Source organism: Ambystoma mexicanum, chromosome 9 (assembly GCF_040938575.1).
Source record: "Ambystoma mexicanum isolate Mex_15411 chromosome 9, UKY_AmexF1_1, whole genome shotgun sequence".
Lineage (NCBI taxonomy): Eukaryota > Metazoa > Chordata > Amphibia > Caudata > Ambystomatidae > Ambystoma > Ambystoma mexicanum.
The window spans coordinates 175,985,153-176,004,583 of NC_090931.1; the positions used below are offsets into that span (position 1 = coordinate 175,985,153).

Genomic DNA, 19,431 nt, shown 5'->3' on the forward strand with positions numbered 1-19,431 from the left:
TCATTAACAAGGATGTCATAAACTTCTAATTTAAGGTAACAAAATGCACTAGTGGCTGTGGCCGCACTCTAGTTTCTTGCGCTACTGTAATCTCATTACGAAAGATAATTGGGGTGGCCAGTGCCTTTGGATGGGGAGGTTGTGTTCGGTCTCTCATGGGACTCCATGTCAGAAGCCATCTGACACCTGTAATGTTGACGTTTGCAGAGCAGCCAGTCAAGGATGCAGTCATCACCGTGCCAGTGTATTTCAACCAGGCGGAGAGGAGGGCAGTGCTCCAGGCAGCACACATGGCCAATCTGAAGGTCCTACAGCTCATCAATGACAACACTGCTGTGGCGCTCAACTATGGGGTGTTCCGGAGGAAGGACATAAATGCCACTGCCCAGGTGAGTCTTGACTGGTTGAGGCATACTTTCCCCCCTGCTATGTGGAAGAGGGTGGTGAGGTTGCTGTGTAGAATCTAAAATGAGTAGTTTATTTCACATTTTAGTTTTGGGTCCACACAATTATGCATTCGTTTCGTCTGTGTGACATGCTAGAGGGTAGACGAAATACGAAAAAATCTGCAGCCTGAAATGTCCTTATGTTTGTGCCCATTCTTGTCAGTGTATGGCCTACATGAATGTGCATGCCTTGCCTGCCAGCACCATGCTCACTGGTGTAACACCCATGTTCAGCTACCCATTCGTGCAAAAGCCAATTCCCATCTCTCCTGGCCACCCTCAAGTCTACCGTTTCAACCGTGTACTTGCATGTTGGCTGGTGCAGATTCCCACGTGCTCTCCCTCTTGACGCTGTGAACTCCACCCCCCCCCCCCCCCCAACACCCTCCACCTACCATTTTTTTGTTTGGATTATTTCTTGCAGAGCATCAACTCTTCACAGGACGGTGTGAGTGTTGATTCACTCCTCTAAAATGGGATGCACTGTAGCTACCATATCACTCAACAAAAATATTTCAATGTTGTTGGTGCATTTATCACTTCCTTTTTCAGATTTCTTTCTCAATCTAGGCCTTGTCTGCGTCTTATTGGCCATTCCCTATAACTACCGGTGCTGGCAATGTCTGTTTTTGTATTTCACATTTTAATTTTAGTGACGCAATCCACCTTCAATGGATTGCAACAGAACACACTGTTCCTTTTTTTTTTTTTTTTAATGTTTCTTTAACATTCAAGTTACCTTTTTGATGTTTACTGAGCAGGCTGGTGACATTTGATTTTTCTCCTTTTTTTCTGGTATACATCATGCACCTTTTTATTTAAGTGTACGATACAGTTTCTAAGGTAAGTTAGAACTTTATGAAACTTTCAGAATAGCACTAATGCAATTCATGGGAAGCACAACCCATTGTTGGTAGTTTAGAAGAGCAGCAGCTATTCAAGGTAAGTAAACCCATATACTTTTTTTTTAGTTGGATTTTGTCATTTAGGTTATAACTTCATACAGTAACAATCATATTATACCGTTTTGTTTCAATTATAACATAACCCCTAAAAGCAAGCGTCCCCCATCAGGCAATAACCCCCCTTAGTGAGAGGCAATAAAGGACACACCCCAGGAGGGAATGAGACCAGGACCAAGTGCAGATGAAGTAAAAGGTTTTTTTATATAAATTGGCAAAGGGCATGCAAAGGACACTGCAAGCTCCAAGAGCGCTCTGTCTGAAAATAGCAAAGACGGTCATATTTATTACAAAACTGTCATTAATCTTGTAAGCGACAGGGGGCACAACATCTCTGGGATTGGGTGGCGTTGACTAAGCTATAGGTGGTGTATCGATGAACTGCTCCAGGATTGGTGGACATCTGCGTGGTACCAAAGTGGGTTGGACGGGTCAGCTGGGCTTGTCGGGGTGGAGCTGCCAGGCCGGACGTCATCTCTGTGTAGATTGGTGGCTGCACTAACACTTTGCCCTTGTGGCCACACACATCAGTTTATACGACTCTAGGTGTCCTGCAAATCCTACAATGTTAATCTAAGATCACATGAGAGACAGGAGAGACAGCATGCAATATGAAGCTTCACCAATACATCAGTGTACAATTACTCTTGACCTAATGACCAGGTGTCATAAGTCCAGGTGTCTTGTCAGAGGGCACGGAATAAGCTTCTTTGTCATTCTATTATGTGAGATGTGGTGAGGGATTGTTTTACGATATGTTAGTGCAAGGGTGAATAACTGTCTCTACGGCCCATTAACGTGGGGTGAACTGGAGTACTCTTGGATCAGTAGGGGCACATCTCTGGCACCGCAAAGGCGGTGGGATTTAGGACCAGGTAGCACATAATTCATTTGGCTTGGCCATGGCGGCCTCTGACATGGGGGAGGTAAATACCTGAAGCAGGTCCAGCAGAAATGTGGGGAGGTGAGGCTGTGCTGTTCGAACACCAGCAAGCCCTGGTGGGCCTTGGCGGGAGGAGGGGGAGATGGCCTTGTAGCTCCAAGTGATTCTCTATTCACTGAACTGCACAATATACCATTAGAGGGGACAGATGCTAAAGTTAGAAATGTTAGAATGATTACATATTTCTATTTATAACTTCATACATTTCAGCATTCATAGCAATGGGGGGGTTGGCCATATCGCACATGATACATTACGTTACTTGAACACATACCTGTAATTCATAGGACAGGCAGATGAATAAAATGAGGTAGTGTTAGGTTGTGTCATGTACTCGGGAGCATAGATGCAATATGTTGGTTTACAGTTTTGTTTATAGCACACACTTGCTCAACACCTTTGAGGATCGTCCTACACTTTCAAGCGTGTTTTGCTACCGTTTGCTTCTCGCTTTGTCCTTTGTACATTTAGCAGCAATCATTAATTAGCAGAAGGTGGGATCTATGGAGAGCTTTCATGAAACCTTTGGGGGACATAGTATCTTGCGTCGGCCGGGGGTCATCCTTGCTTTAATACAAGTTACATCCCTTCCCACCACCCATTTTAGCAATTACAAACAACCCTGTGAGCCGTTGGGGTTTGGTGTCTGTAATTGGCACTCGATCTGGGGGATCTGGGTGGGGGTTCATGAGGGAGGTCGTGGACACCATATATTTTAAATGTTGGGGGTCAGTTGCAGGGTTGGGGCTTGTTTGATTGGGATGGTTCTTGTTGTTTCCAGACTGGCTACAAGTCAGGTCACTTCTAGGGCAGTGATGTTCTGCGGAAGGTAAACGATAGTGTTTGTTCTGATACTTGTTTGTGTCTGGTTGCTCGTGAGAGCGGGCCTGCAGCGGATCTGCCATGGTGTGGAGGCGCAGGGGGGGGGGGGAGTACATGGCTCTCTGCACGCGGTTCGCGGGGGCCCCGGCTACAGCTTTCACATGCAGGCTATTTCGCTTGAGCTTTGGTCAGTACATCTAAAATGGAGTCTTGGCGTTTTCGAAATGGTGTCTGATATGTTACAGTATGGGTCGTGTGGCCTTGTGTCGATCAGCAGCCATCCTGCCTCCCGGGCCCAGGTTCATGGGGGGGGGGGGGCCGCGACGAGCCTCACGGAGGTGGGGAATGTGGGGCAGAGGGTCCTACAGACCTAGCCTCCCATGCACCCCCTTAGCCATAGACCCATCAATTGTCATTACTTCCGGGGTCGGACCCACAGAGCATCTTTTTCCCTTCTTGTTCAGAGTAGCTCTGCTGTGCATGCTTGAATGATGGGCACTGCCACCACCATTTTTCATTGTTCATCACCACCCCATCCCCCCCACCATCATCACATAAACCCATATGCTTTTAAGAGGGGCTACAAGCAACTCCTAAGACTATTAACTCAGAAAGCTGTTTTAGATCTGTATAAAGCACAGCAGGGAAAGTAAAACCCAAGGGTACAATTAAAGAATGACCATCTGTTATTCAAGGTAGGTTAACCTTATTGGTAAGCTTTTACACTCCTTCAGTTAAGAATAATAAAACCATACCAATACTTAACACCATTCAAAGTTAGTAACTTAAATACTTGGGGCAGAATGGTAAGCATAAACTTAATGGCACTTTGTAACCTTTTCTTTCACAGAGATGGTTATCACACTGAAGTACTTTTACACTTGTTTTACTTTCAAGACCGAATCCTTACCTTACAAAGTCCTTCCCTAATCTATAGCATGAGTTTTCTGAGGCAGAAGAGGGACCCTAGTGGTCTAGGAGCCAGCTGTAGGCATGTCAGGATCTGTTTCTGTTGCAGGAAAATCAACATTTCAGAGGACATCTTCTTAAACAAGTATTTGCTTCAGAATTAGTGTTTGGGGGTCTTCACAGGAGGCTCCCTGTATGCATTCCAGTACTAGGCCTGGGCAAATGGCATGGTTAAACTTCCAACCACACGTCACCCACTCAGCCTTACGGGATGCACACCAGACGTAAGGTAAGTATTACCCAAGCCCACACAGTACCTTAGGAGAAAAGAGCTGATGCCTTTTGGATGCAGCAGCACAAGACCCCATCCCTGGATTCTGGTCTGGTGACAAAAGAACTGGACACTGGATGGGAAATTGCAGCAGCAGTCAGAGAATTGTGTCCAGCAAAGCCTTCATGGATTCTTCCTGGCTCTTGGATTTGGTGCCTTTTTACAGCACTCTAAATATCAGAGGAATCCCGGTTAACATTGGGGAAACATACATTTGGAGTGAGAACAGTATCTAAGTCCGGGGGTGGATAAACAATTATAAATGAGATAGAGCTATGAGTAACAGGTTCTACTTTCTGAGGTGGCAATTAGCAGCCAACCTACATAAAAATCAACAATGGTTTATTAAATGTAAACAATTGGTATGTGCTAATGACCAGATGAAAGGAAAATCTTATAGGAATAGTTCAAAATCAATGAATTAATCTTATTACAGAAATAATGGTGTTGCAAGGCATTTTGTCACTGCATACAATCATCAATTCATTGACGCATGTATTAGTTTTCCAGGCTCAAGCGTAATTTCAGAGCAGGGTTCATATGTAGACTGCATAAATCGCGTCCTAGCTTGAGGCGAAGGTAGAGATTGCCAAACGCTGGCCCGCTGCAGAGGTGCTTAAACAGATACCAGGGAGAGCTCCCACAAGAACCGACTAAGGTTGTACTTTTTTAACCTACCAGTCAAGTGTGACATTTGCTGAATAGGAATCGGTTATACGATTGCCCTCCTGATGACTGTTCAGTATTCAATTCTTTAAAACGGAAACTTGTTGAAACATTAACTCTCTGGACTTTAACAGAGACAGAAACAAATATATATATGTCAATGAATTGATGATTGTATGCAATGACTAAATGCCTGAAAAACACACATTTTCTTTCTGTAAGATTCATTCATTGATTTTGATGTATTCCTATACGATTTTCCTTTTATCTTGCCATTGGCACATAGGTGCAATTGAATGTTTTGTGTTTTAATAACTTTTTTACCAATTGTTTATATTTCATAAAACATTGTTGTTGTTTTTTTTTATGTAGGGTTGCTGCTAATTGCTACCTCAAAGTATAACCTGTTAATCATAGCTCCATCTCATTTATAATTATTGGCTTTTTACAGCAGCCAGATGAATATCGCTGGTCGATACTCTTCACTCTCCTGGTCCTTCACTCTGGTGAGGAGACTTCAGGGATTCAAATTGTCTCTGGAGATGCAGCAGGAGTTTGCCAGTTTCGTACGGATTCAGACTTTGGAAGACACTTCATTGCACTCTGGGTTAAGGTCCCAGGGTATTGGTGATTTGCAGCCCAGCATGGCTCAAAATGCAGGTATTGTTGAGACTAGTGGATTTCACCAGCTTGGGTAGGAGTCGTTTTCAAGACCCCCAGGTCTTTTGGAAGGAAGGGTTCCATCAGGCTCTGGTTACACAGAAAGCTCTCCGGTTACTGGAAATCGCTACATAGGTCTTTTCTTAATCTTCCTCTTTGGTTTTAGCTCCAGTGGTCAACTTGTCGGCAGCTTCCAGAATCAGAATATTTATCAGGAACTTGCAGCACAACTTCTGCAAACTCCCTGCACTTTACAGAAAGGGGCGGTCTGGCTGTCCAATAAGGACAGCCAGCCCCCAATGGGAGTTGGTTCCTCTCGGGCAAGGTGAAGGACAAAGGGCTGCAGCGTTTTGGATTCCTCCCTCGCTTCTTCCCTTCTCAAACTCTCTGGAACCTAGGTGTGGGAATACAAGGGATTCCTTCCGAAGACCCAACTTCCACAGAGGTCGTTTCCGATTGGAATGGCAGGGGGGGGGGGGGGAGACCTTGAACAACAAGCAAACGAGAAATGGCGAAAAAAAGGTGCCCACCATTTTAGCAGAATGGTGGCCCTTCTGAGCCTTACCGAGGCTGATTTAACAGCCTGCGAGTAATAAGACTAAAGTCACAAAGGTAAAACCATTGCCACCAGCCATTCAAGTAAACTTGCAATTGTATCAAAAATGTTACCCGGCAAGTAAGAAAGGGGATGCATTGTATACCCCAGCACTCCACATAAGGTGGGGTGTGCTGGCTCACTTAAATCAGTGGAAAGGGGATGAAAAGCCCGCTTTACCCCTTGGGAACAGTAGTTCACCCAAGTACATACAAGATACATTAAAAGGGAAGGCCCAAGAGGCACCCCAGTCTAAGCCCAAAAGTTATAGGAAACTATCACACACTGTGGGGACACATAAAAAGGTTCCCCATAAAAGGAGTGAAGACTAGGGGAGAGTGGAAAAAGATTGCCCTTTACCTGGGGACAAGGGAAAATAATCCCCAAGTGCAAGCAAAATGTTTTGGGGTTGATACGGGTCAGGAAGGTTTATCGTAATGAAAATCTTACCTAACGCCATATACTCAAAATTGTTCACTCTCGTGGTAGAAACTGTTTATTGTGTCATCTCCCTTGTTGGCCACAGGTCAGAAATTGTGTGTGTGGGCTAAAACTGGGTTTTGGGGGAGTGCCTTGCCCTATTACATACTTCATCCAGGGTATGTCATTTTGGAGGCCAGAATTTGAGGGGCCAGGCTATCCCTGATTGGACAGCCTTCACCGGTTTGAAAGTTGCTGATACTTTCCATAAGTCGCATGCACTTTTGCATTTTACCCCATAATGACTTTTAGAGTACCATGTACTCTTAACATGGTTATTCCACAAGATTGCACCCTTTCCTTTTAGTTAACTTGTTTTTTGGCCTTCCTGCCCTTTAATGGGTGGCTTTGCAATACATGGGGAGCCCTTTCTCAGGCACGGCCTCTGCTTTCCCAGGCAAAGTGGCAGTATGTGTTTGTGGCTGGCTGTGAGAGCATGGGCTGTCAGGTCCCATTCCACATCCTGGCCAATGTACCTGTCTGGCAGATGTGGTGGCTGGATAGCCCCTGCCAGTATGAAAGCTGCAGATCCTTTTCATTGGTGGGCTCTTGGTCGTCAACTGATCAATTTCTGGATAAAAAAACTACTCCTGAGGCCCTTCTTCAGATCGTCATGATTGCGAAGACACTGAAGAGGAGCATCACCCTGAAGACCCAAAACTTGTTGTAGCCATCCTGCATTGTCTTTTTCAACTGTCCCACTGAAGCTGTGCTCCTATGCTGATCGCTGGAAGGCCTACATCAGTGCTTCGATGCCCTGGACTGGTGGGAACAATCGGTCTCGACCCCTGCTTGAGGATTCTCCCCTGGGAAGCTTTCATAAGAGCATCCTGGAACAATCCTGTGGGCTGACTAGCTTCCTGCTCAGCTACATTGCTGCATCAGTCATCCTGATTTCGGATTTGGGACTACGTAGGCCCTTTTCTAGTGAAACAAGAGGAACACAGCATTGTCTTCAGTAAATGTATATCCCAGCCAAAGACCAATCCCTTTGTGATGAACAAAAAAAAAAGACTAAATGTCCCAATTCCTTCTTGGACTTTATCCAGGGAGTGGACTTTTGGACCCAGGAAGGGATGGACCATGCAGAAGACCCTGGCCAGATCACCTGGGGCAGGAAGAAGGCTGGAAAACCTGTCCCATGGCCAAATGACCCACGCCATGTTAACAAGATGTTTCAGAGAATTCTCAGAAATGTGTTAATTGCTCTCTAACTTAGAGACACTCAGCACTTTTGCTGGACTCTAGGACTTGTTACTTTTTTTTTTTATATATCTTGTTTTTTTTTAACAATGTAACAAGACGCAATTATGATCAATAAGACATTCTCAAATGTAGATCGGGTGTCGAAACCCCCCCCCCCCCCCCCATCACCAGGACCAGGGGCAAGCCATTAATGACCTTTGAGTCTGTTTACAAGCCAGGGCTATTACTTCTGTTTGAGGCGCTGTCCGGCGCCTTTGGGTGAAGCAGCGGTACCGTTGGTGCTACCCACCGCTGTAGTAGTTCACTAGAGTCTAGCCTTTGTTCTTGAATTGCAGTTTCCCATGCTCCGGTCTCAGCGGTTATCCATGTGCGGAGATCTCCCCACCGTTGGGCTACGCTTGGGCATTTAGGGCTTTTCCAACCCATGGCTATGCGTCTCTTCGCAGTGATGTATATCAAATCTTGGAGTCTATTGAGAGGTTTGTTTTTCCTGCTGTGTCTGTAGTTTCCTAATATACAAGCCGCGTGGCTATGGATTTCAACTTCGACGTCCGCCTTGGCAACCCTATCTTTTATTTGAGTCCAGAAGCCCATTATCACTGAGCAACCCCAGAACATATGGGTCATACCAGCCGTGGGCTCTTTGCATTTGGGACACGCTTGAGTTCCAGCATCCTTGAATCTTGAGTTGGCTTCTGGCGTGAGGTAGACCCTGTTAGTAATGTACAGTTGAATGCGTTGTAAACTGGTATTCCGAGAGATTTTCCTGTGGTAATGGGTTATCTTTTCCCATTCATTGTCTTCAAATACAAGACCCAGTTCCTTCTCCCATTTGACCTTGTAGAGTCGTGAAGTTGCATGGCCTCCCTCTGCAGCGTTAAGCATAGTTTCTATGGTCTCGTCTTCTATTGCAGGGTTAGCAGCCTCGGGCCATCTGCTCTCCATAGCTTTTGTTACTGCTCTATGGAGCAAAAAATGACCAGCAGGCAGCCCTGTGGCCTCGCTAAGTTCGTAAAAAGTTAAAGTTCCTTGTTCATGAACCAAGTCTCCCAGCGTGGCTACTCCGTAGGATTCCCATTGGGTACGTACTTCTGGGCGTCCCATACTTGTTTCGCCATAATTGAATTGCTGCTATGGGAATTTGAGGTGAGACCGTTGTTACAACCAGTTTGCAGGTCCGTTTCCAGAGCTGAATTCCCAGCAGGACTTGTTACTTTTTAACCTGGAGAGAGTGAGACACTGTTCTCACTCATGTATTTTTCTGTGATTTAACACTGTTTCTTTTGGTTATTAGTCTGACAAACTCCATAGGCATCATCTTTGCATTGTGACACACAGCACCTTCAGTGCAGTGGCACAGGGAAGTCTTAGATTTCCCAAAGGTTTAAATACCTTCTCTTGGTGAACTACTGTTTCCAAGAGATGTGAAGTGAAATTGACTTTACTTCCATTTTGTAATTTTCAAGACCCAGCACACACACCATCTTACCATAGGGTGCTGGAGGGGTTACTTGATATCACCTTTGTTTTAGTTTCTCATTTAACATTTTTATGTTCCCCTTTCTACAATTAATGGCTGTTGGCAGTGGTTTACTTTGTGCGTCTCCTTACCGCGGGCTGCATTCGCAGCTGCAGTAAAACACCCATGGGTGCCCATTTTGTCAACATGGCCCGGTCTTCTTTTTTTCACCATTTCTTGTCAAAGGTCCTTCTTGAGATTTACTCTGCCCGCCAAACCAGGTTTGGTCCCTTTGTTTTGTCTTTGGTGGGATTCACAAGTGAAGCCCGCCTCTGGCTCCAGTATGTCTGGCTGTTGCAGGAAGTGAGGGAGGTGCCTGAAACTCCCTGTGCTTAATCCCCTTGGTTACAGGAATGCAACCTGTTAGGCAAGATTGTATGCAGTACCCTTTGGGTACACTACAACAAGCCTGACCTGGCTATAGGAACCCAACCTTTGGTATAAGTGTGTGCTGCACAGGTTTGTAGCGTGTTGAGCAGCCAGGCTCATCTCAAAAGGGGGGTCGGTGTGAGCTGTAGGGGAGTTGCACAGAGCTTCAGTGACAAGTATACAAATAAACACTTACACTCAAGGTTTCTTGTATAAACTAAACATTTATACATTTAACAGTTTGAGTAAGCCTTCAGAAGGGGCAATAAACTAGTAACACACAAATGCACTCCAAAATACACACACTGAGATTCTGTAAATCAGCAAATACCCATTTGGGATGGCACACAGTCACTTCCTACACCCTCAGGTGACTTTAGGTAGGACACTCTGGTCATGAATATATCACTGTTGCATTTAGAGTAATACTGAGGAGTATGTCAAAAGGATTATTACAATAAAACAAGAGATCACACAAATAGTCTGAAGCAGTTAAGTACTTAAACCCCCCAATGCAAAGTTAGTTAACCCCTTCCTGGAAGGAAGACCAAGCACAATGACAGAGGGAAGAAGAGTCCTCCAGGGAGCCAGGCTAGGCTAAAGTCAATTGGGCAAAAGTCTAGATGGGCTGAAGCACTTCTTGTAGGTTAGTAAAAGTCTTGCACAATGTTTTAGAAGTCTTTGTAGAAAAGAAGAAATCAAAGCAGGGACACAAGCTGATTAGACTTGTGAAGTAAAGAAGCTGATACACCTGTGTATAGGCGGGTTATAAATGCCATCTCATAGCAACTCTACAAGACAACCAAGACAAGTCTTAACCGGGAACAGGTGAGGTTACACAATAAGAGGTAAGTTCTCTCAGACTGTACAGTACATTTGGTTAGAAGAAAGGGGCTTTGGCTGGCTTCTGTTCCTGAGTAGCTCTGCAGATCCTGTGTTCCTGGGCCTCAGTCATGGGGACAAGAGGGAGGACGCTTGGAGGACTTCTGCACTTCAACAGGACGGTCGGTGACAGAAAAGGACCAACTTCTATTCAGCTCCTCATGTCTAAGCAAATGGTAACACAGTGGATTCTTGACTGTTGAGATGGGCTTTCCTTGCATCTGGGGTCCAGCACTACGAGGTGGCTCAGATCCAGTTAGTCCTGCTTCCTGGTAGTCCAGAGGGTCTTCCTGGAGCTCTTGGCCAACTTAAAAGCAACGCACACAAACTGGTGTTCCTCCCCCCCCCCCCCCCCCCTCCCCCGGCTATTCGGTTTCCAGCAGCAACTCTGTGGAAATTCAACCATCTCAGAGAAGATGTCCAGGTGACGATTGGTCCCACCAACTCAAGGGGAGAAGTTGTCCTTGCAGGGGCTGCTGTCGATAGGAATTTGGAGTTTCAGCACAGAAGCAGGACTTCACTGGGCAAACCAACGGTCCAGGAGTTGCAGCAGGCGTCCTCTTCAGGTTCCTCTTCGGTTCCTTCTGCTAGTGGTCGACTCTGCCTGCCAAGCTTTTATTCAGGTTTCTCCCATTCATTCCAGCCTATCTCAGTCACCCAGCAGGGTGGCTGTCCTTACCGGGCAGTCAGCCGTCCAATCATTACAGAGTGCAAAGCGAACAAAAGGACCAAACCTGGCTTGGCACGCAGAGTAAATCTCTAAGGACCTTTCCACAAAGAAATGGCGAAAAAAGACTGGGGCCATTTTGACAAAAATGGCACCCTTGGGTGCTTTACTGCAGCTCCGAACGCAGCCCGCGGTAAACTCAGCATGGTAGTTAAAAGTAAACCACTGCCACCAGCCGTTCATTGAGGCAAGGGTAACATAAAAATGTTACGTGAAAAGCTAGACAAAAGGGATACTAAGTAACCCCTCCAGCACCATATTGTGATAGTGTGTTCTGGGTCTAGATAGTTAGATGTAAGTAAAGTCAATTTCACTTTACTGCTCTGGGAAACCGTTTATTGAAGAGAAGGTATTTAAACCTTTGGGAAATCTGGAAGACTTCTGTGTCACTTCACTGAACGTGCTTTGTGACACAATGTAAAAGATGATGCCTAGGGAGTTTGTCAGACTCCACAACCAAAAGAAAGTGTTCAAAATCACATTAACATGCAGGAGAGAGTGGGATGGAGAGTATCTCTCTCTAGGTTAAAAATAAAATCAGTCCTCAAAATTCAGCAAAGTTGCTGGGGGTCTCTAAAATAGAGGGAATTAGCCCATTTCGGAGAATTCTCCCTTACACTCCCGAGGACGACTCCTTCCCTTTGACTGGTAGGAACAACCAGTCCCAAGACTAACTTTGATTTGAGCCATCTCCCGAGGTCCTGTGATTTTTCCAGAGCTACGAAACCCCAATACCAGGAGACATGTTGCCCATTTTTAGTGCAATGTTGTGGAAAGGCCGAATCCGTTAATCTTTGAGCCCTCCAGGATACTTCAGAGATCCTATCCAATTCGCCCAGACCCCCTCAGCAGAGTGTGGGACAGTAGAAAGCGAAGAAGATTGAGTGGGCAAATTGCATCTTTTGTTGGTGCTGCGGAAAAGGTGCTAAAACAGCAGTGACCAGAGTCTTTGCTGAAAGCTGTGCCAGAGGTCCTCCCTAGAGAATGTTGCTGAGATTCCTTTCATCATCAGACCAAGGAGTTCGTAGGGCGGGTCCCGAGCTGCAACATCGTGGAGCATCCAGCACAAACGTTTTCTTCAAACCTAAGGTACTGTCGGGAAAATGGTTTTGCTTGCCTTATTCCAGAAAGTCGCTCCAGAATGTTGGAGTGCACATAGAGGTGTGCAGGGCAACCACCTCTTTCCTCCAGCTCAAGCCACTGCGTGTGTCCCTTTAGCAAGTCCTTTAACAGGGTCTCCAACGGTGGTTAAGTCTTCTTGTATCTTCCTTTCTAGGGACTAGAAAATATTGACTGCAACTTTTGACTTCTGCTGCTTTTCAGCCTCTCCAAACTGCCTTTTAGCTAGGGTTGCGTTTTGGACTTGGTGTACATGGAAACTGCCTCTAGAACCTGAAGCTCTACTTGGATAACACTATCCAACTCTTTTCTTTCCCAAAAATCACCATCTTATTCGTGTATGCTGACTAAATGGAATTACTATATTACTTTCTGCGTGCATGTTATTAACGATAGTACGGTAAACTCCTGTAACAACTGTGCACATTCAGCAACTACCAACTAAGTAGCCTTTTGAAAGTATTGAAAAGTATACCCATGTGTTATTTTATTGTGCTTATTTAACAATGACACTTGTGTAAATATAATCTGTTTTTAATATAATTGTATGGGTAAGTGTTTCCTTGTGCCTAATTAATTGGGTTCAGTGTACTTACCTACAGCTCACATCTTCCTCTTAAGATAATCCTGACTGATCTGCCACTATACTAAGTTTCCAGCAGTACAGACTAAGAGTTGGGGGTCTACAAACCACTGGGATAGCTTACTAAAGCCTTACCGCCAAGTAGGACTTTAGGAAATCTCCACTAACAAATCCCGAAGACGATGACTCCTACCCAGAGGCTGATGAGACCCACTAGTCTCAAGAAGATCTGCATTTTGAGCCATCCATCAACGAGATGCAACTTGGTTGGCTTGAAAACCATCGATACCCAGGGACCTTGAGCCAGTGTGCGGTGTATGGTCTTCCGAATTCTTGCTGAACCTTTGGACTCCTGCTGGATCTCCAGAGACACAATTTGAATCCCTGAAGTCCCCTCACCAGAGTACTGGACCTAGAGTGAAGAGGATCCGACAAGCGATATGCATTCATCTGGTTCTTGTAAATGGCGCCAAATCCACAGTGCCGCGAGAAGCCTTGAAGAATCCTTTGTTGGAAGCCTTTTCTGCCTTGACTGCTGCTGCAAGTTCCCATTCAGTGTCTGTTTCATCACCAGACTGAGATTCTGTGCTGCTGCAGCATTAAGCCATCCGTCCCAATGCTCTTTTCTGCTAAGGTACTGTGTTGGGTTGGTTAATACTTACCTTGAGTCTTGAGTCTATCCTGTGAGGCTGAGAGGGTGATGCATGTTTTCGGGAGTTTACCCATACTGTTTGCCCCAGGCCTAACGCTGGAACACTGATGGCCTTCTGTGAAGTCCCTGAACACTTATAAATAACTCTGAAGTGAATGTTCAAGGACACATCCTCTGGAACTCTGACTTTCCTGCGTCTGATCCCTATTCTGGCCTGCTTACAGCTGGCTCCTAGACCACTAGGGTTCCTTTTCTGCCTTTGAGAAAATTCATGCTCTAGAATAGAGGACTGTATGAAAGTACTTGCTTGCTAAAGACGTTTGTTGTAACTGTATCTCTGTAATGTAATTATGTACATGGGTTAATACTTGTAAGTTGCTGGTTGCTCCTTTAGAAAGTATAGAAGTTGTTTCACTTATTCTGAAATGGTGTTTCACTCTTCTTAAAAGTAAATGTTTGAACCGTTTTATTCTTAACTGAAGGAGTGTAAAAGCTTACAAATAGGGTTTACCTAACTTGAATAACTGTGGATTTGTCTTAAAATGTACCATTGGGTTTCGCTTCCCCTGATCTACTTAGTGCGGATCTAAAACAGTCTCAGAATTGATACTTGTCCTAGGGTTGCTTCCTGTCCCTCTGAAAAGTATATAGGCCATTACCTTGAACAGCTGATTACCGTTACTTTACAGAATTGTAGAATACAATTTTAGGGTATCTTTGAAACTGTCTATTCCTATGATAGAAATAGTGTAATATTTTTCTGAGTTTTGTATATCTGCTTAGTCACATGCTGTGCATAAAGTCCGAAATCTAGTAGTAATTGCGGAGTATTGCATCTTGCCTTTCGAGTATCGAAAGGGGACGTCGACATGGCTGTGCTTGTAATACTATCTGTGATGTGTAGCGTACCCAAGATCCCTCACGCGTCGAGGACCCTCACTTTGTTTTTTTCCGCCCAGCTAGCTAGTGGCCTTATGCGGAGCTCGAAAAATTGCCAATGGATGTCTTTGTACTTGACCTCTGGTCATTTGATATTCGTCCCCTTCACCGACTACTTCACAGCCAACGCCAAAGACTGCAGAAGACAACTCCAGACTTGGCAGTTGGTGCTCCGGTCGACCGCGTGACCTCAGGCTTGCCTTCACAGTAGGGAGAGTAGGGTCCGGGGCTCTGTTTCTTTTCAAGAATGAATTTCCTTCTCCCTTCTGGTGTTGCTGTCGCTATGGACAGGACACCTTTTTAAAATGTTGCCCTTCTTGCAATGGTAATTATCCTTGGAAAGAAGCACACCGGAGGTGTAATAAGCGACCACCACAATGAGTCCTGTCGGTCTTGCAAGCTTTTATGTCCTAAGATGAAGGATCAGAGAAACGGTGGGCAGCCTATGCCATGCAGCAGGCCGAGAGAAGCTCCCCCACCGCTGCAGGCCGCCTCGAGTGACGAAGTGAGCGACACCCGTTGTACCGACGTGGAGGCCATTGACCTATCTTTGGAGCAACCACGTTCCAAGGTATCTGTCCCCGGCAGGCTGGCCTTTGGTTTTGCTATGGGGATTTTACACTCCGGCGACAAGGACACACACCACATAAAGGAAGGCACACAACCCCCGAGCCTCCTTGGTGCCTTTGGCCTTCCTGACGAGTCGGTCAACGGGTACGTCTATCCTTTCGGTGGAACCCACCAATCCTCCGGGTCGGCCACCCTCCCCGCAACCATCTAGGCGGCATGCTTCCGGGCACTTGAGTCACTAGGGCGTCGGCACCAAATCTCATAAGAGCGGCGAGACTCCTCAAAAGAGCGCGTCAACGCCTAGGTTTTGGCGGTTCCGAAAACTGGAAATAAGCCGCAAAGCCCGTAAATCTCTCCCAGACAAGTCGGAAATCCGCGAGAGCCTCACAAACCTCATCTCAGCGGCGAACAAACCTAGAGACACGTCAAAAGACACGTCGAGAGGGTCAGAAAGAATATTCTGATGGTCCCCAACCCGTCTAAGACTCTGTCCGACAAGGCTTGACAACCTAAAAAGACGAGGCCCCAACAAGAGCCCCTTCCACCTCCAGAACCCTCTGGGTCATCCTTATGGACCAGGGACAGGTTTGAGGGGTACATGAATTAACTTTCTAAATTTGTGGATTAAATACAGTCAAATGTATCGCCCGTAAAAGGCCAAGAGGAAGACTAGACTTCAGAGAACCTCCAGCCACACTCCTCATGAGTTGTTTGATCTAACAGAACCCGAGGAGACTCCCTCAGGGGCGTTATGATCAGGGTGAGGATCCCTTTGAGGGACCTATAGACCACTCCCCAGATTGGGGCGATGACCTGTGGGCAAGGCACCATGGCTGTCAGTGCCCTATCCTGGATCCAGACACACTGTGCATAGATCCTTCCGCCTCACCTCCCATCGATGACAAGATGGCGTTCAATGGTATCCTCAAAAAAGCAGCTGAACACTTTCAGATTGCAACTCAAGAGGCGGTGCAAGACACTGACTTTGTAGAGGATATTTTGACGGAGAAACCACCTGCAAGCCAGGTGTTAGGCAGAGTTTGTATGTAGTACCCTTTGGGACCACTACACACAACTGACAACAGGTGTAAGCCAAACCAACCTTTGGTAGAAGTCTGTAGCACACATTTTTTGGTAACGGAGCTGAGCAGCCAGGCTTATCTCAAGAGGGAATATGACCTTGTAATGAAGTTAGAGGTCTACAATTACAAGTAGCCGAATAGACTCTTACACTCAAGGTTTCTTGTCAGTTAGAAAACATTCAATAGGAGGCAATATATATCACCCAAAGATACTTCAGTACTTGATACTATAAGATTCTGAGACATTTAACTACTTCGCAGGAGGAGCAAAATGGCATTCAGAGTACTTTGAAGTAGGAGCAAAAAGGCATATGTGTCATGATGCCTACCCCCAGCCACCGGGCCAAGCCCATCAGCCCCGAGAGCAGGCATCTTGACATTTAGTAAAACCTCAGCAGCCCCGGCTAGGGGCTATCTGGGTTCAGTCCTGGCGCCTTAGGCGCCAGGCTCATAGTAGGAATCCGTCCTGGCGCCTAAGGCGCCAGGCTCATAGTCATTACTTACCTCAGGCAGACCGTGCTGGAAATGACTCCAATCCAACATGAAGCCTGAAAGGGACTATTTTTCTACAGGGACTATTTTTTTACTCGGGTGTGGTTCTAGGGACTACTTACCTGGGACTACTTTTGAGGCTATTTAAACCACACCCGACCAGCAACACACGATTCGTGTTATTCTGCATCCAGCAGCGTAACACTCACCGTGCCTGCAGCCTGCATCCAGTCTTCTGCCACACCTGCCTCGAATCTGGAGCTCCTAAAACAAAGAGGAAAGAAAGGGACAAGCTTAGAAAACAAACTTATTTCTATTCCACACCTGATTCTGGATCCATCTTGTCTCCGGACCTGTAAAGAACATCATTTCTGCATGCGCCGCACCTCCAGCTGCAGCGCTGCGCCATACTCGCCAGTCTTCACAGCATCCTTCGGGTCGGCGCTGCCTCCATTTCTTTGCCGAACTTTGGCACCTTGGAGACCAAAGAAAACCACAAGGTGAGCCGAGGGAACCAACAAACATAATTCTTACCACCATAGACTTACCTGATTTACCACCGGAGGCATCCTTTTGTGACTCCATATTTTCACGGGCTGCATCTATAAAGAGAGACAAAACACGTTTTCCTCGTGCAACATTTACCGGAAAACGCCGGGTAATAGAGACTCTTACCTGAGCGCCACCAGCTGCCACAAGAGCATCTTTTCACGAGCCAGCTGCAAGACAAGAAAGGAAGGGGGGAACAAGAGTGAACATCGGACATATTGAACTCTATGAACTTAATAATTACTGGTCCTCACCAGGAACCACTGAGTCAATACTCTCGAACTCTCCCAAGCATTCAAACCAGTGAATCGACGCGCCCCTGCAAATCCACGCAGGATGGAGAGCTCATCTTTCAAGAATATAAGGTGAGGGAATGGCATCCACGTGGTTTAGTGTTGAGTTGATTTGTCCCACCAACTCAAAGGGAGAAGGCGTCCTTACAGGGCTTCTCTGTCGAGATGAACTTAGAGATTCGGACCTGCAGCAGGGCTTCACCGGGCAAACCAACGGTCCAGGAGTTGCAGCAGCCATCTTCTTCAAGCTTGTCTTCGCTTCTTTGCTTCCAGTGGTCGACTCTGCCTTCCAAGCCAAGAGACTTCCCTTTTATCCGGTTTCCTCTTTCATTCCAGCCTAGCTGCCACTCACCCAGCAGGGTGGCTGTTCTTACCGGACAGTCAGCCAGCCAATCACGCCAGTGTGCATTTGGGTCTCCTAGGAGACTAAGCACAGGGAGTTTTGGGCACCTCTCACTTCCTGTCCGCCCCAGACTCTCAGGCGCCAGAGGCGGTCTTCAGTCCTGAATCCCGCCAAAGGTGAAGGAACAAAGGGACCAAACCTGGTTTGGCGCGCATAGACAAACTCTAGAAGGACCTTTCCAAAAAGAAATGGAAAAAAAGACCAGGACCTGTTTAAATAAAGGGGGCTCAGACGGCATCTTGGTAAAAAAAAATGGCTCCTGCGATTTAACGCTACCGGTGTTTGCGGTCGGGGAAAAATCATGGTGGTTCGTTGTGAAACCACTGCCACCAGCCATTTGAGGAAAGGGTAGCATTTGACTGCTACATGAGTATCTAGACATGGGGGGGGGGGGGGTGGGGAAATACTACGTAACCCCTCCAGCACTCTATTGTAAGATGGGGTGTGCTTGGTCTAGGCATTTAAAAAGACCAAGTCAATTTCACTTTACATTATCTGGGAAACAGTAGTTTATCCCAAAGAAGGTATTTAACCCTTGGGGTGCTGAGGGTGCTGTGTGACACAAATGAAAAGATGATGCCTATGGAGTTGTCTAAAACTCCATAATCAAAGAAACGAACACAGAAAACAAATAGAAATAAAAGTTCAAAGTCCCAAAGTTTAGGAAAAGAGCTGGAGGGCTCCAAGGTAGAGGTAATTGGCACATTTTAGAATTCTCCCTAACACCACGCGATACCTCTGTTAAACTCCAAGAGGTGTCTCGCCCTCTCTTTGCTGACTCATCACAAACAAGGGCAGTGAACCCACGGGTAAACTTTTTCGCCACTTGCCTACAGACCCTCTTAACATCCGGGGACATGCCACCCCGATTCCCTAGTAACGACTAGGAAAAGAGCAAGAGTACCCTTGTCAACAGCCGAGGCACTGCTGGACAAGGACTGCAAGAAGTTGTATGCCCTAGGGAAACGCATTACACAAGCAGCAGCTTGTTCCACCAAGATAGCCATCAATACCACATTGTTAGCTAGTTACAGCGACGTCCAGTGGAATCTGCTCCAAGAAGGCCTGCAGGAAGTCCCAGAGCCAACACGATCACGCCTGCTGGCGGTTCTGCCGGACGAGAGGCATGTGAATCAAAACATCAAAAAAAAAAAACTTAAAAAAAACACACCCTGGATGCTGGCTCAAGGTACCATGGTTGAATTTGGGATTCAAACTGAAAAGGGCATCCC

General features: G+C 46.2%; 1 protein-coding gene across 2 annotated transcripts in view; it reads left to right on the top strand.

Moving 5' to 3' along the window:
- Positions 1–19,431, top strand: part of HYOU1 (hypoxia up-regulated 1) — a 485,286-nt gene that overhangs the window by 76,334 nt on the left and 389,521 nt on the right. For both annotated transcript variants that reach the window (XM_069614392.1, XM_069614393.1), the window contains exon 7: positions 208–389. In XM_069614392.1, coding sequence (XP_069470493.1) covers positions 208–389 — 182 coding nt within the window. The remainder of the gene's footprint in view (positions 1–207; positions 390–19,431) is intronic.